Raw genomic sequence first — 15,613 nt, 5'->3', positions numbered from 1 at the left:
GGTCAAGTTCCCCATCCCTAACCCACTCATCTGGCCCCCCAGTTTTGCCTTCTCCGGAATGTCACATCAATGGAACCAGACTATCCAGAACCTCTCAGGCCTGGCCTGTCTGCTGAGACGCACACTTGTCCCCAGTTGTGTTAGGAGTGACTGGGAGAAAGTGGGTGGGATTTCTGCACATCTGCCTGAGTATGTCAGGCCCCTGGGAGCAGGGAGGGGTTGACAGGGCTCGGAGCTCTGAGCTCATGGGGAGCCTTTCCCTGAGAAGCACTGTCTGCTAGCGCCCCCCTCTCAAGCTGCCCTTCATGCCCAGCCCGGGCTCTGGGGACTGCTGGCTGCCGGGACTATTTTAAGTCCAGTCCCTGGCCTACCCTCCCCCAAAGCTTTGCTGCTGGCTACCTGCCACTGCCTGTAGGGCCCGGAATGCCCATTGGCAGTTGGCTGGGCTGGGGGCTGGGGACGGACTGTTATAAAGCTGGTGGCACAGGGAGGCAGCTGTCCCTGTCCAGAGCCTGCTGCGGTGCCCAGTGTCGCCGCCATGCCCACTCACCGCCTCGTGATGGTTCGGCATGGCGAGAGTACCTGGAACCAGGAGAACCGTTTCTGCGGCTGGTTTGACGCGGAGCTGAGTGAGAAGGGGGCCGAGGAGGCGAGGAGGGGCGCGCAGGCTGTCAGGGACGCTAAGATGGAGTTCGACGTCTGCTACACGTCAGTCCTGAAGCGGGCCATCCGCACCCTCTGGACCATCCTGGACGGCACGGACCAGATGTGGCTGCCAGTGGTGCGTACCTGGCGCCTGAACGAGCGGCACTACGGGGGCCTGACGGGCCTCAACAAGGCGGAGACCGCTGCCAAGCACGGGGAGGAGCAGGTCAAGATCTGGAGACGCTCCTTTGACATTCCACCGCCCCCCATGGACGAGAAGCACCCCTACTACGCCTCTATCAGCAAGGTACGCGGCTGGGGTGCTGCAGGGAGGCCTGGGGCAGCGCCTTGGGAAGGGAGCCCGGGTCGGGGGGGCCGCGGGGACTGCACAGCCGTGTGGCACCCTAGGAGCGGAGGTACGCAGGCCTGAAGCCTGGGGAGCTGCCCACGTGTGAGAGTCTCAAGGACACCATCGCCCGGGCCCTGCCCTTCTGGAATGAGGAGATCGCCCCGCAGATCAAGGCCGGCAAGAGAGTGCTCATCGCAGCCCATGGCAATAGCCTGCGCGGCATCGTCAAGCACCTGGAAGGTGAGGCACACCCCACCGGGGCGTGGGTGCAGGCGGGGGGAGAGGGGGGACACACAGGCCTGGCCCAGCCAGCCACTCATTTCATGGCCCGCTGCCCAGCTGAGGGTGCTTTGCCTACGCCGGTGCCCAGGGGCCGGTTTCAAACTGAATGGAACTGGGCGGGTTAGAGAAAACATTTAAAAAACAGCATTGTGAAGTTTTGGTTTCATTTCTGTGTATGTAGTGGGACACCATGTAAAGTTTCTTTCTGAAGACTGGGTGAAAACGTCTGCCACCCCTGACCCAGGGCCCAGGTCCTCCCTGCACAGGGCCTAAGAAACCTGGGCTTGGCCCAGCTTCCTGAGCATGAGCCCTGGGCAGGGGTTAGGGAAGGCTCAGGGTGGCATCCTGCCAAGGACACCCAGCCAGGAAAAGGCACAGCTGTCTGGCTTCACACCCTGCTTTGCTGTGTGTCCCTGCTCAAGTCACATCACTTGCTGGGCCTCAACCGCCCTATGGGGCAACTCCTGGTACTGCCGGCCACTGGTACACCCAGCACCCCAGCTCCACCCACTCCAGGCAGAGATAACACCAGTCAGAAGGATGCAGGGAGTGGGCAGCCCCACAGCGTGACGACTGTTTCAGGGGCTCTCATTGGAAACGTTCAGACATCTGGACAGTCTGTGAGCATCTGAATGGTCTACCAGCTGTGGGATCAGGGTGGGAGGAGGGAAGTGGGGTAGTGGGCATCTGGCCAGAGCAGATAGGCAGGCCTGGGGCCTGGCCAGCCGTCTGTCTGCCCCAGGATGCCAGGTCCATGCAGACGCCTGACACCTGGCACTGAGCCCAGCAGATGGGGACCATCTGCCCCCTCCCCCAGGGCTTCACGCCCCCACAGGCCTCTCTGCCCACTGGGAGGACAGGGCGCAGCCAGGCCACGTGGGCTAGCCTTCCACTGCCCAGAACGTCCCTCCCTGTACCGTGGGGTGGTGGAAATACCAAAGGGTGAGCTGCTATTCCAGGCGGGGGCTGCGGGACGCTGGCGGGGTCAGGTTTCTTCAGAAAATGCTGCCCTGTGCACCTGGCAGAGCCTCCCGTCCACCCATTTCTTAGGATCACCCCCTGCTCCTTTGCTCAGTATGCCCAGAATTTAGAACTCTCTGGAAACTGAATGGCTGGTGTCCTAACTGAATGCAAACACCCATCTGTCCGGCCAGAGTTTGTGCTGGGCCAACACCCTGGCGCCGCCCAGCTCACAGCACTGGGGTGGGGAAGGTCCATGATTTAGCGCAGCTATTTCTGGAGGCCACCAGCTCACTCAGTTCTGCCTTGACCTTCTCCGGGCCTTGCTATCAGGGTGGGAGGGAGCTCTTAAAGGTCACAGAGCCTGCCAGATGTGACAGCAAGCGGCTGGCTGCCTGGTGGACAGGCTGGGAGGGGCTAAGAGCCTCTGGTTCCTCGGCCCAGGGATGTCAGACCAGGCCATCATGGAGCTGAACCTGCCCACGGGGATCCCCATCGTGTACGAGCTGGACGAGGGGCTGAAGCCCACCAAGCCCATGCGCTTCCTGGGTGACGAGGAGACCGTGCGCAAGGCCATGGAGGCTGTGGCCGCCCAGGGCAAGGCCAAGTGAAGGGGGGCTCTGCCAATAAAAGCGCCTCCTCCCACTGCCTGAGTCCATGGCCCCGCGTACCCGGCCCCCAGCGCTTGCTCAGCTGGCTCACAGGCCAGAGCCTAAGGTTCCACAAATGCTGCCCTGGGGGGCCTGCTCATTAGGTATGGGGACCCCGGGACCAGGGGCAGGAGCCTGGTCCCCACCCCTGGCTATCAGCTGACTTCTAACAGTCCCTTGCTCTAGAATCGGGGTGCCTGGGGTCACTTAGGGGGTCCAAGGGACCCAGCCCTCCCCAGTGAGCAAGGACAGTGGCCAGGACACTGCTTTGTGGCCAGTTTCCATGAGATGGGTTGTCTTCCACTGTCCCGACAGCCCCAGGGTAGGCATGGCGTGGTGGCACCGAGCCCCGCCTCCTGGGTGTCCTCTGGTTTGGAGAGACAAGCCCACAGATGGCCTCAAAGCTGGGGACACCTGACTCATAAGGCCGCCACAGCTGGCGGGGCGCCCTGTCGTCCCATCTTAGGGGAGAGAAATCAGGACAGTGACACCTATCTACAGCATGGCCTGTCCAAGGGACACACAGGGCGGGCCACCTGCCACCAGGCGGGCTCAAGGCACTGGGCTTGGCCGCCACCTGGGCCACCCCTCACTGCAGCCTTCATGCCAGGCTGCTTCCGCCTCGTATCTCCCAGGGCACAAGATGACGCGTAATGTCCCCAATGTTCTCCATGCACACACACGCACACGCCTCCCACACATGCAGAGGCCCCCGGGGAGGGAACAAGGCCCTCAGTTCCTCCCAGAGAACTGAAACGCAGAGGCCGACTTCACTCACATCCTAACATTTATACTCCTGGCAGGCGGCTGTGGCCAGCTGGCCCAAGGTACACGCACGTGCCACAGTCCCCAGGAAGGGCTCGTCCCACACAGGCAGTCAGGTCACAAGAAAGACGGCAGTCAGAGAGGGGGCCTGTGGGAGCAGGTCCCACTCCAAGAGCAGACATGGGGCCAGCAGGCAAGATCGAGCCGCACAAAGGACAGACGCATCTGCGATGTTTCCACACTTTCCTTCACATACTCAGATGAGGGCTTGGTTGTCCTCGACCCCACTGACCACAGCTCAGGCAGAATGACAGAAACGGAGCAGACAGCAGAGACACACAGACAAGTCACGGCTGCCAGGTGCCATGACCCATTCTGCCTCCGGACAGCAACTGCTAAATCCACAGCCCCCATCCCCAGGGCAGAGGAAAAGGTGGTGAGTCCAGGCCTCCCGAGGCTCTGGCTCAGACCCCCAGGGGCTGGCAGGGCCGGGGCTCGGCTCAGTGGTCCCGGTTGGGGTCAGGGTCAGACTGACCAGAGGGCCTGGGAGGCTGCGGAAGCGTGTGGGAACCACCAGATTATTGCTGCATTTGGGGTGACGGGCTGAGCCACCCAAGCCAGAGGGAGCCCGAGGGCTCGTCCTACCCGGAGTCCCACTCCTGGAAGACCTCACACCACCTCCTTCAGCAATGGGACCAAGTATGGGTGGGGAAGGAAGGACGGTCCAAGCCTGGGCCAGCAGCCAGGCTCCTCACTCGATGAGCTCCACATAGTTGGCAGGAAACATGCCAAAGTGGCCGTCTGGCCCGTAGCCGCGCCACCAGCCCTCGTCGATCACCTCGATGCCCGTGATGAGGTTCTCAGGGTCAAAGGAGATTTCGGTGTCGTCAGCTGCAAGGTGAACCCAGACACTATGCGAGGGCTCCGGGCTCCGGGCACCAGTCCCCCGACACCTGGCTCAGGGTGGGCTCTGGGCCACCATTCCCGCAAAATGCACACCAGTCTGCTCCAGTGACCCAGGCCACTACTTTAGGTCACTTCTCTGGTCACCTTCAGGCGCCACAACTAGGCTGGCAACTGGGATTCATGCCAGGTGACAGCAAGCGGCTGCCTGAAGCCCCTGGGAGGTCTGGGCTGTGTGCGGCGTCCACCCGTCCCCTCACCCTTCTGCCTTGTCTTCCGACAGCTGGAGGGAGCCCCCAGCGGGCTCCTGACCAGGGCCTGTGGCCGGGAGCAGCCGGCCGCAGTGCGTACCTGCCTGGTAGTCGTACAGGGCCCGGGCACAGAGCCCCTTCCCACTCAGCCCCGGATAGTGGTCCACGCGCTCGGCACCTGCGTCCTGCTGCTGCACCTGCTCATGGGCGGGAAAGAAGTTGGGGGTCCTGGTGACCTCGGCTCTGCACACGGCCAGGGCTCACGCCAGGCCCTAGGGAAGAGGGTGCCCACCCAGCTCCCCACCCAGCACAGTAGCGCTTGCCAGATGACTTATCGCACAGGCTGCCCCGACTTGAAACAACACAACACACGCAGTGACCGCAGAGGGGCTGCCCCTGGCAGCCCTGCCCCCACCGCAGGGCACCCACCACTGGGGGCTCCTCGTAGAGCGTGTCCTGCTCTGGGGGCTCCTCGTACACGGCCTCTCCTTCCTCCTGCACTGGACAGGGAGGGGCGCTGGGTGCCGGGTCCTCGCAGAGACCTGCATGGGAGGACGTGGCCCGCTCTGACCCTGGGGAGGGGAGGCACGCTGCCCCGTCTCCCCCCATGGGGCGGCCAGGAGCCTTGCCTGCCCTGGGCTGTGAGGTGGCGTGAGGCAAGTCTCTGCCGAGGGGGGTCTCTGGCTGGGGGAGCTGCTTCTGCAGGAAGGGGCTCCTCAGTTTGCCTGCAAAGCAACAGCACACAGGACATCACGCAGCCAGCAGGGGGAGGCAAGGGAAGGCCTCTGCTTTCTGTGCCCTACGTGGCCCAGAGGCAGGGCCTGTCCTAGGGCAGTGGCTGTCACACACCAGTGTGCTCCAGGCAGCCCCTCGAGGCCACAGGCAGTGTGGGGAAGCTGTGTTCTTGGGGCCTGGGAGGTGACTGATGTAGGCCTCCTGAGACCCAGCTGACAGCCCAATGTGTGATCTGTGCGGGGTTACAGGGCCGGGGCCAGAGGGTCCCCAGTCTGGAGCCACACCGTAGCCCCTCATCTCTCACCAGGTCTCTGCCGAATGAGGCAAAGGGCAGGAAGGGGACACCCTCCCAGAAGCTGCCCTCTTGAGCACAGGCTCTCCTTGCTCACTTGTCCCTGTCACCTTCTGACACATGGTGACCTGCCCCTGCCTCATGGCTCATGGCAAGTCCCAGAGGGACGTCTCACCTGGCTGGGGGCTGGAGACAGATGTGGCAGACAGGGCTCTCTCCTTCTGCTTGAAAACCTCCCGTGGGTGTGCCGACTGCTGACAGATGGGTTCCCGGGAGGCAGCCTGCCTGGCTCCCCACAGCTGTGGGTGTCAGGAAGCAAAACAGCTCACAGCCTCCTCCCAGCCCAGGCTGAGGCCCGCGCTGGGCACTTCTGCCTTTGCTCACCCTCCCCCACCACTGCCACCTGCAATGCGCCCCAGCTGGCCGCAGGACCATCGGTGACCTCTCAGGCCCGCTGCTGGGCCTGTGGACTCCCAGAGGGGCACCACCGTCACCGGCCCTCTGCCGGGGGCCCGAGTCTCACCTGCTCCTCACTGTCCCTCGGAACCACTTCCTGCTGCTCACACTGCCTGCTGGGAGGGGCAGAGGGAAGAGCTGCAGCCCAGCACTGGCCGGCCCTGTCCCCCGGCCGCCAGTTACCTCTGGGGCTCACCTCTGGGGGCCGGCCCCACTGCCCCAATCTTGACAGCGCTGCTCCCGGAGGGCGGCCTCGCGCAGCTCCCGCTCCCGCCGCTCCTGCTCCCACTCCCGCTGCTCCTGTTCAGCCCGCCGCTTCTCCTCCAGCCGGCGGTTCTCCTCCTCCTTCTGCAGGGAAGGGAGCGGGCTCAGCCCCCAGCTGCACGCGCCCCAGCCCACTTGGCAGCCTGCACTGCTTGAGTGACACTAGGCCTCTGAAGTGGCCGGACCCGCTGTACACAGGCACTAGCAAAATCGTTGGCTCCAGGGAAGGCCCAATGGTTCAGTGGTTAGAGCACGAGCTCTCAACAACAGGGCTGCCGGTTGAATTCCTGCATGGGATGGTGGGCTGCGTCCCCTGCAACTAAAGACTGAAAACGGCAACTGGATGGACTTGGAGCTGAGCTGCACCCTCCACAACAAGATTGAAGGCCAATGACTTGGAGCTGATGGGCCCTGGAGAAACACACTGTTCCCCAATATTCCTCAATAAAATTTAAAAATAATAATAATCTTAAAAAAAAACCACCTTTGCTCCAAGAGCATACAGTGCAGAAAATGAAAGCATTGAGCACAGGCTTGTCACACACGAGACGGCTTCATAGTCCAGTCACCGTCCATGCCCAGGTAGCACTCACCTCTGCTTTGGCCCAGAAGCTGTCTTTTCCAACTCTTTTGATCTCAGACACTGCATTGGTCTTCTGGTACACAGAGCCCTGTGGAGACAGAGGGTCCACTGCAGGGCCATTGGCAGGAGCAGACAGCACAGGCTACACCTGTGAGGGTGGCACCTGGCAGAGGCACATGTGCCTGGCCCACCGACCCTGAATGGCCCTGGATACTGCCGAGCGGGGAAGCTCCCCTAGGCAACACTGGAGAGTCTCTGGCGGGTGGAGGCCTGTGCAGGAATGACCCTGGCCTGCCTGAGAGTCCTGGGGGGTCCAGGCAGCTCTGAGGCAGAGCAGCCTCAGACAGCTGACCACCATGGCAGTGCCCACCAAATCTCTGCTATGCTTCGGGGTACTTGGCTGCCCACCCAGCACCAGGGCCATGGGCCTGCAGGTGTCTGCCCACGATTCGGAAGGGCCTGCCCTGTCTGCCACCACCCAGGGCCGCAGAGGACACACTGGTGCCGTGGCCTAGAGGGTGAAGGCATGGGCATTACGAGTCTCTAACCACACATAGCCAGCATAAGAGGCTTGGGAACAGCCGTCCCCCCAGTGGCCAGGGTCAGGACTGCTCCTCGTGCCGACTGACACCGGCCTCACTGGTGAGCAGCTCCTGCTATCAGACATGGGGTCACCATCCGCACCACCACCTGGCTCAGGACTTGAAGCCAGGCAGGCGGGAGCCCAGCCCCACGAGGCGTACGGCGCTGAGGGCAGGCCCTGCCACCTGCCCTCACCCGGCAGCACTCACCACTGGGGCCTGGGGGCCCACATCCTGGAAGCGGCCGCTCTCCCTGTGGAAGGCGTAGTTGGCACCTGAGGCCCGGGCCACCTTCTCCATGACGCACTCAGGTTCCACATCCTCCTCCGCACGTGCATTGATGGTCACGTGGGCCCCCTGCAGCCGGACCGGCACTAAGTGATGGTGCAGGGGCCGCAGGCCACACAGGCGCATACCTGGCCGCATGGGAATGAGGCACAGCCTCGGCCTTGACCCTGGTGGCCTTGGTGGCCTTGCGGCCCCGGCCTGCTCTGCGCTTCAGGCAGTGGAGAGTTTCCTACTAATCAACGAAAGCTAACCTTGAAAGACATCTGCAAATAAGCCCATTTTCTAGCAAGTCACTGATTTCCACCTGAGAGGTCAGGCTCATGACCTCACTCACTGTCACTAACACCCAATAAGCCTGGGACCCTCTCGTTTATCTCCTAGACAGAAAAACTGAGGCATATCCGAAAGAGTGTTGGCTGAACTGGACATCCAAGTCCCAAGCCTCCTTGACAGTAACCAAGGAAACGCAAACTTAGCCGACAAGCGAATGACAAACGCCCCGGCAAGTAAACAGGGCACCATTCTGTGATGGACACACTGGAAAGGGAATATGCCTGTTGGGGCGGTGGGCATAAGCAACTCTCTCTCTCCTCCAAATCCTGACAACACTACTTGAAAAACGGGTGGGAGCCGGCCCAGCCTGACCTCAGGCCAGCTCCAGCACGGTCCTCCTGGCTGAGCCCAGCCTGCACACCCTGCCTGTCGCACACTTGCCGAGCAGGAGGAGCAGCCTCTGGCCACACCCTGCCATCCAGACAGAGTTATGGGGTATGGGGTATCCCGCTCGCTCCCGGGGGGGGGGGGGGGGGAACCGGGCCGTGCAGGCTCTGTGAGGCCCAGTGGCAGCAGCACTCACCTTCAGGAATCCGGCCATGGTGCTGACGTGTCTGGCGCACGCTCCCTTCCGCACGTCATTCACGCCCTCGCCCGTCTGCAACACAACACACCCAGCATGACCCAATTCCCCAAGGCCACCACCCTCCCAGGGACCCAGGCAGGGAAGCCGGCCACCACAGCAGAGGGCAGGGAGGATCCCGGGGCAGCTTCCACAGGGGCTCAGAAGCCCTCATCCCCCCCCGGCCTCCACTCCGCGCTCTAGAGCGTCCCAGCCTTTCTCCACACCCTCTGCTCCCTTGGACAACTACCCTGGAGGGGAAAAGTTAAGCTGTCCTGTGACTGTACTACATTTTGCATGAGCAGTTCTTGGCTGGGAGAGTGTGTTGTGCACTAGCGAGGCTGCAGGTGCTCCTTGGGCCACAGTGGGTCCATCCACTGCTACTCATTCACCAGCTATGCGCTATCCTCAAGTCAAGTCCTCCTCTGCTCCAATCACAGAGGGCGGAGAAGAAAAAGAAGCAAAGGGAGCTTTTCCAGTCACACCTGGATACCACGCAGAGGCCTCACATGTCACCTACCCAGTTGATGAGCACAAACTTGGGCAGGCCGGAGTTGGGGTCCTTCACCCTGCAGAAAGCGTACATCACCTTCCCGCTGTTGAGCTCCTCGACCAGCTCCTCCAGGCCCCCCTCTGTAGCAGTCACAGGAGGGTCAGTGGTGGCCCAGGCACCCCACCCAGCCCTGCACCTGGTCCACCAGGACAGGAAGCCCAGGCTGCCTCTAATCCAGAGTCTCCGTGGCACCTGCACGGGAAGGAGACGCTGGGCCCAGCCCACTGGGCTGACGCACAAGCTGGGTGGGACATAGGACCTGCGTTTATGACAAGCCCCTCGGCGATTTTCCCCACACAAGTCTAAAAACCCCTTTTGTAAACCCACAGGTAGTGTCATTTACGCCACAAACCTGACACCACTTATGAAAGGAAAGCACTGTGCACCTTTCGTCTTGCCTGGACCCCACCAAGGGCCCTGGAATAACAGGACCTGCTCCGAGTCAACCGCCCTCGTCCACGTGTCTGCTCTGACTCTGGGGCCACCCAGAGGGCCCTGAGCACATTGGATCATCCCACAGCCGTGCACGGACTCAGTTCTTAGATGCTCACCCTAAGCCATTCTCTCCTAACATTGAGGCGGTGGGCCCCGGTGCTTAGCAGCCCCCCAAACCTTCCCAGATTGCAAGGAGCAACTCAGCTGCCGACCTCTGTCTCTGTGACCTGCACCAGCAGAGTGCACGTGGACCACCGCAGGCAGTCCTTGCACAGAGAGGCCCGTCAGGGGAAAGGTCTCTACCAGCCAGTCACCAGAAGCACTCTGAGGACGAAGCTGTGCTAGCTCAGCTCAGGTGAGCTGGCCTTGAGCATAGGGGAGTTGGGGTGTCAGCTGGGTGCCCACAGTTCACACACCCCCGTCTCTGGCCCGGCACTGGCCGAGCCTGTGCTTCCCAAGGGACTTCCCGTCTCCCTGTATTCTGGCGGCACTGTCCCAGGTCACCCCGTCCCAGCTGACCAGGTGCATTGCTGCTACCTCCCCTCAGTGAGGGTGGGCCCTGAGTACACTTAGCTACCAGGAGGGCAGAGGAGTCTGCACATTCTCATCCTGGCTGTCCGTGATCTGGCGGTGGCCTGTGTCCCATCTCAGCTACCCCCGCCACCCCGGAGAGCAGCGCTATTCCCACCCTGGGGGCCAAGATAGCAAGGAGGACCTTCTTTCAGTTGGCAACACTTGAACCCAAAGCGGCCAGAAGCAGGCGTGAGTGCTGGGGGCCCATCCTGCTCCGTGCAGTACTCATCCGGCCTGGCTGGCTGCAGCCCGAGTCTGGCCCACACTGCAATCAGGGGGCCGGGGAACTCCCCAACACATGCTGACATGGGTGGGTCCGTCCTTAGCCGAGGGAGGTATCACTGTGGTCGCATCACAGGCAGGGGACACCTGTGTGCTCTGAGTCCCCTTCCGCCTGCTGTGAGGGCTGCAATGCCAACTGAGATGGAGCACTGACGTCCCAACTCTCTCCCCTTCACACACTCACCCTCCCATGCGAGCCCATTCAGCTCCTCGCATGCCCATACTCACCCCCAGTGCCAGCCACACGGACGTCATTGCTGTTGCCCTCGTAGGTGAAGAGAGCCCTGAAACAGAACACAAGTGGGCTCTGTAGCCAGTGTGGTGATGCCGTCTGCCCTCAGCCAGAGCTCGACACCGTGGTGACCCTGGGCCAGCGCAGCCTTCTCAGCTCTGACGCTGGGATTATGCTGACCCGACTGGCTAAAGGGGCTTGGGAGGGACACACTTAAGAAGACAAGGAGCATTCATCTCCTTGAAGGAACAGTAGCTGTCGTGTTTTATGCCAATACTTTACACACCCGTGTGTGAACTGCTCACCCAGCTACTGGGAACGTGAATGTGGGAAAACAGACCCCTGCACATTCCTGAACCCAAAGCACCCCAAGGAGAAGCAGGGAGGAACGTGCATCGGGCCCCGGTCAGGCTGGCCTGTCTTCTGGGGCCAGGACTCTCTCTCCCTGCAAACACGAGCTTGCCCAGCGTGTGTGGTGTCCGACAACACAGGGCCAGGCTTCATAGGGCAGGCTCCTGGGGGGGCAGGTTTTAGATCGAGGAGAGCCTAAATTCTCCACAGGTGACCCTGGACCACAGCTTTCTTCTCCTGTAGGATTCAGGTTTAAAAACTTGCACCCCAGAGGAGGTTAGGAAATACGGTGCATTTTATTAAATGTGGGCTTACTTGTGGAAGTTACCTCAGAGCATAGGCTGGCTGAGGGAGCTGGACAGGGGTCAACAGTCTGACAAGAACCAAAATTGGCTTCCACTCGCCTTGCTAATGCCACTGGGCAGAGCTGCTCGTGCCCGAGAAAGTCCGAAGAGAAATCCAACCCAGGCCTAGAGGATCTGGTTGACGGGGACAGGCTGCGAGGAAAGAACCATGCTCCCAGGAGAGGAGAGAGTATGAGGGAGAGAAAACACTGAAGGGAGCACTCAGAGAAACAGGGAAAAGACGTGGGAGGTGGTGGATATCCAGGGGGGACATTCTAGAAGAGACGCCTTCCGGAAGTTCAGCCACCAACACCGACTCGCAGCTCCGCTCCAGGCAGTGCGGGCTGACCAGCGGACAGCAAGTCAAAGGGAAAAGTGGGTCTAGCCTGTCAGCATGCACTCTGGTGGCGGGTGTCCTGGCCCATCCTCCTCCCAGACAAGCAGCAGGGGATCTAGATGGCCACTTGGCCCAGCTCTTCCACCACGAAGGAACCGAGCAGCTAGTCAGAGCCATGCTCCGTGCCTGCCACCTCACCCTCTGACTTCCTGCCCCTTCTCCCTGGGGGGTCTCAGCTACTCTCTTGGATGTTCCCAGTTCAGGGGCTCATTTCTACTTTCAATCCAGTTTCGCCCTTCTTTCAAATCAACATGGAAAGAAATGGAGCGCTGGCCTGTGCAGGGCACGAGCATGGGTGCTGAGCACCTTATAACTTGGTCATTCCTTCCCAAAACACGTGGCCGTGGGACTGCAGCTACGAATAATCCCCAAGAAACCCTGCCAATGGGACTTACTTCCTATCGCAAGACAAAGCAGCACACACAACACGAGCGTGCTGCCAGGTGCTGGAGCAGGAGCAGGAAGCGGATACACGTGTTGCTACTACCACGTGGGGGGGGGGGGGAACTGGGAGAACCAAGAGAAAGCAGGATGCAGAACGGACGTGGTGGCGGCTGCCCACCCCACCAGCCTTGGAGCCCAGCCCGATGCTACCCACTCTGCATGTGAAGTCTTCCACGGCCTCCCGCACCGCAGACCCCTGCTCCAATATCCTCTGCCTCCTTTTGCGCCAAGTCCATCGTTCACCTGAGCTCCCACCACACATTGCAGTCCTGTACTAGGGACAGGGACAGTGCCCACCCCACCCCTTCTGGTAAAGGCGGAAAGGCGACCAGTGAGGCTGTCTGGCACGGGTCTGGAGGAAGCCACACAGGGAGCCGGGAAGTAAGGAAGGGCCCTCCAAGAGGGCAGCCATGGGGCTGAGAACTGAGGTTTGGGGAGCCCCCTGGGATGAAGTGGAAGGGCGCCCCAGGCAGAGGAAGCAGCCACGCACAAGGGCTCTGAGGAGAAACCAGCTTGCAAGGTGAGGAAGAGGAGGAGGCCACAGTGGTGGTAAGCAGGTGTGGTCAGTGTGGTGAGCGGCAGGGCGGCAGGAGTGGAGGTCAGGAGCTGGGTGTGCAGGGTGTCAGCCGGGGCGAGGCGTCGGGGCTTTATGTAAGGTACAGCCAAAGCCCCTGCAGTTATAATCAGGGAAGTGACATAGTCTAGATGTTTTTCAGCGAATGAGTGGGGACCTGCCACACCCTATCTGTTGACAATGAGGACAGAGGCCAGGACTTCAAGCTGCTCAGTGGTTCAGCCCCCAAGTGCCATGGGAGCCTGGGGGTGGGGGGAGGCTCGGCACCCTGAGCGGCAGAGGGGATGGGGCAGATCAGCTGCAGACCTGGGGGGTAGCAGGCAGCTCTGGTTAGAAGCCCAAGGGAGGCCTGAGAAGACTGAGGACAGAAAGACATGGAAGGAAGACCCATTAGTACGCCCAGGAGTCTCCTAGGTAAGTCAGAAAGGATTACACGTAACGGAGCAGAACCCTAGCTGGGCAGGACTGCAGAGGGGCAAACATGCTCCTGGGTTCCAAAGCAGGTGGCCTCATGTGGGTGTGAGAACCGGGCACTCAGGTGGAGGTACTTTCCCCAGGGTTTGGAACACCAGCAAAGGTCAACGGTCCTCTGAGGACAGGAGACAGAGGGGTAGGGGGCTGACATCCCCCAAGTCTCCTTATGGAAATAACCGTACCTAGACGGGTGGGCGAACTTCCTATAGGATTATGAAGAAGAGAAGGCAAAGAAACAGTATGAGTTACTAGACACCTTTCCCTATTTAGAAGAGATGCTTTCCAAACAGAAACTGTGCTGCTTGTCTCCCCTGGAAAATTGTGCACACGTCCCACACAGGGTGCCCACATCCACTTTGCCCCAGGCAGCTCTTCCCCAAAAGGCCTGGTGCTGACGGACAGGAAAGGCTATGACATCCTCAGTGTCCAGTAGTACACTGTGTGAAAGCCAGTCCGTGCTGGGCACCAGGGAAGGCAGAGATGGGAAAGCAGCAGCATTGACAAGTGGAGACCAGTCCCAGTAGCAGCCCCACCCGTGGCCCTGCTCCCAAAAGCTGTTCATCTTAGTCCACCAAACTCAGCATTTAGAACTGGAAGTGAAAACTAAGCAAACGGGACGGTGACAGAGAATTACCATCCACGGCTACCACTGCGTGCAGAAGAGAGCTGACCCTCTGCGTGGCTGTCCAGGGCCATCCCCGAGCTTGCAGATCCGGGTTTCCAGTATTACAAAACCCCATCAACCCCCGGAGGAGACATGAATGTTGCCAGCCTAGCAGAGGACGGTACAGGGAGGTGGAAGAAAGAGGGTGGCCATCACCGTCGTTTCATTCATCTCCCTATGGCTGAGGCACGGGTAGGAGCATTCTCGGAGAAAGGGAGGTTCTGAAATCCACATTCACAATTAACCAGGGACCCAAACCCCCGAGCTCCTTGTGTAACGCCTCCGGGGCAGGCCTCCCAGTGCCGGCCGGGCTGCCACACGGTTCTCAGAGGCCCATCCCTGAGCACAGCGTTTGCAAGGAGCCGGGCGTGGCTTCCTCTTTCTCAGGGAGGGCGGTGAAGTCCCCGGGCAGAAAAGGAGAACCTGGCGAAGCCACCAAGCGCAGCCCGGCACGGAGTCCAACATGGAGTCCCACGCGCGAGGCCGGCGGCCGGAGGGATGCGGAGGCCCGGCGACTCACGCTCGGCGGGGTAAGGGTGACAAGGGTGGGGGCCAGCACCTCCCGGAGTGCGGCTACCGACAACCAGGCGTGGGGCGCAGCCGCGCCCCCAGGCTCCCCCCGGCCCGGCCCGCCCACGGCCCCGGCCCGCCTGGGCGCCCACCAGTTGGTCGGGGACTTCTCGGTGACCACCCGCACGTAGGCCTCCTGCAGTGCCGGGCCGTTCCGGCTCAGGTTCGCAGCCATGGCCAGCTCCTCGGTCCCCGTGCCGCCGCCGCCGCCGCTTCCGGGCCCGCCCCGCCCCCGACGGCCGGAAGCCCCGCCCCGACGGCCGGAAGCGGAAGCGGTGCGAAGGGCGCGTGGTGAGCGAAGCTCCTGGGCTGCGCTGACGGCTGCAAGGAGCAGGCCGGCGGCCCGCCGTGTGCGCAGAGGGCCCCAACCAGCCTAGCCCGTTCGGTGCTGCACGGAGCACTGTGCCTGTCGTCTGCTCAGTCTCCTCACAGCTAATGCGCTTATTTGAGAACTTGGATTCATGAGAGCCTCCCTGCACCTGGGACTCTTCCACGGAAGTTTGACCTATGAATGAAGCATCAGTTAGTGAGGACATGGATGGAGAAGAAGGCTAAGTGACGATCACACTGCCACGAACCGAACTCAGAGGCTGTTGTGCTTCCTCGCCCTCACCTGCCTTCCCCTCTGGTTCTTTGCAGGCCCTGGCCGGAAGGAGGCCAGTTCCTTTCTGCCGTGACCTCCCCGAGGGAAAATGGGGGCCAGGGGCCAGGCCGCTCACAACTTCCCTTCCTGCCCTAGGGAACTCACACCTTCCTAAATTACAGAACCCCATTCCCGCCGCCCTCCATATTCTGATTGATGGTCCTCTGAGGAATGGAGG

The 15,613-nt window shown here is 61.3% G+C and overlaps 2 protein-coding genes across 3 annotated transcripts; one reads left to right on the top strand and one right to left on the bottom strand.

Moving 5' to 3' along the window:
* Positions 1-480: 480 nt before the first annotated feature.
* Positions 481-2,881, top strand: PGAM2 (phosphoglycerate mutase 2). Its single transcript, XM_019731683.3, has 3 exons — positions 481-952; positions 1,054-1,234; positions 2,681-2,881. Exons 1-3 carry the CDS (start codon positions 539-541, stop codon positions 2,845-2,847), a joined length of 762 nt encoding a protein of 253 aa, XP_019587242.1. The 5' UTR covers positions 481-538; the 3' UTR covers positions 2,848-2,881.
* A 774-nt stretch (positions 2,882-3,655) lies between these two features.
* Positions 3,656-15,042, bottom strand: DBNL (drebrin like). 2 transcript variants are annotated; one of them, XM_019731678.3, is made up of 13 exons: positions 14,885-15,042; positions 10,971-11,026; positions 9,420-9,532; positions 8,861-8,935; positions 7,927-8,073; positions 7,146-7,223; positions 6,485-6,636; positions 6,356-6,404; positions 6,008-6,131; positions 5,435-5,530; positions 5,235-5,347; positions 4,906-5,002; positions 3,656-4,542 (listed from the first exon to the last, which is right to left on the bottom strand). In XM_019731678.3, the coding sequence occupies exons 1-13, from the start codon at positions 14,965-14,967 to the stop codon at positions 4,403-4,405; spliced, it is 1,323 nt and encodes a 440-aa protein (XP_019587237.1). In that variant the 5' UTR covers positions 14,968-15,042; the 3' UTR covers positions 3,656-4,402. The 2 variants fall into 2 exon arrangements, with proteins under 2 accessions (XP_019587237.1, XP_019587238.1); XM_019731679.3 differs by having other exon boundaries at positions 6,356-6,401.
* Positions 15,043-15,613: the final 571 nt, after the last annotated feature.

Source organism: Rhinolophus sinicus, chromosome 4, assembly GCF_057876585.1.
Source record: "Rhinolophus sinicus isolate RSI-liver-muscle chromosome 4, RSI-T2T, whole genome shotgun sequence".
In the NCBI taxonomy this organism is placed as follows: domain Eukaryota; kingdom Metazoa; phylum Chordata; class Mammalia; order Chiroptera; family Rhinolophidae; genus Rhinolophus; species Rhinolophus sinicus.
This window is presented reverse-complemented; position numbering and strand designations above follow the sequence as displayed.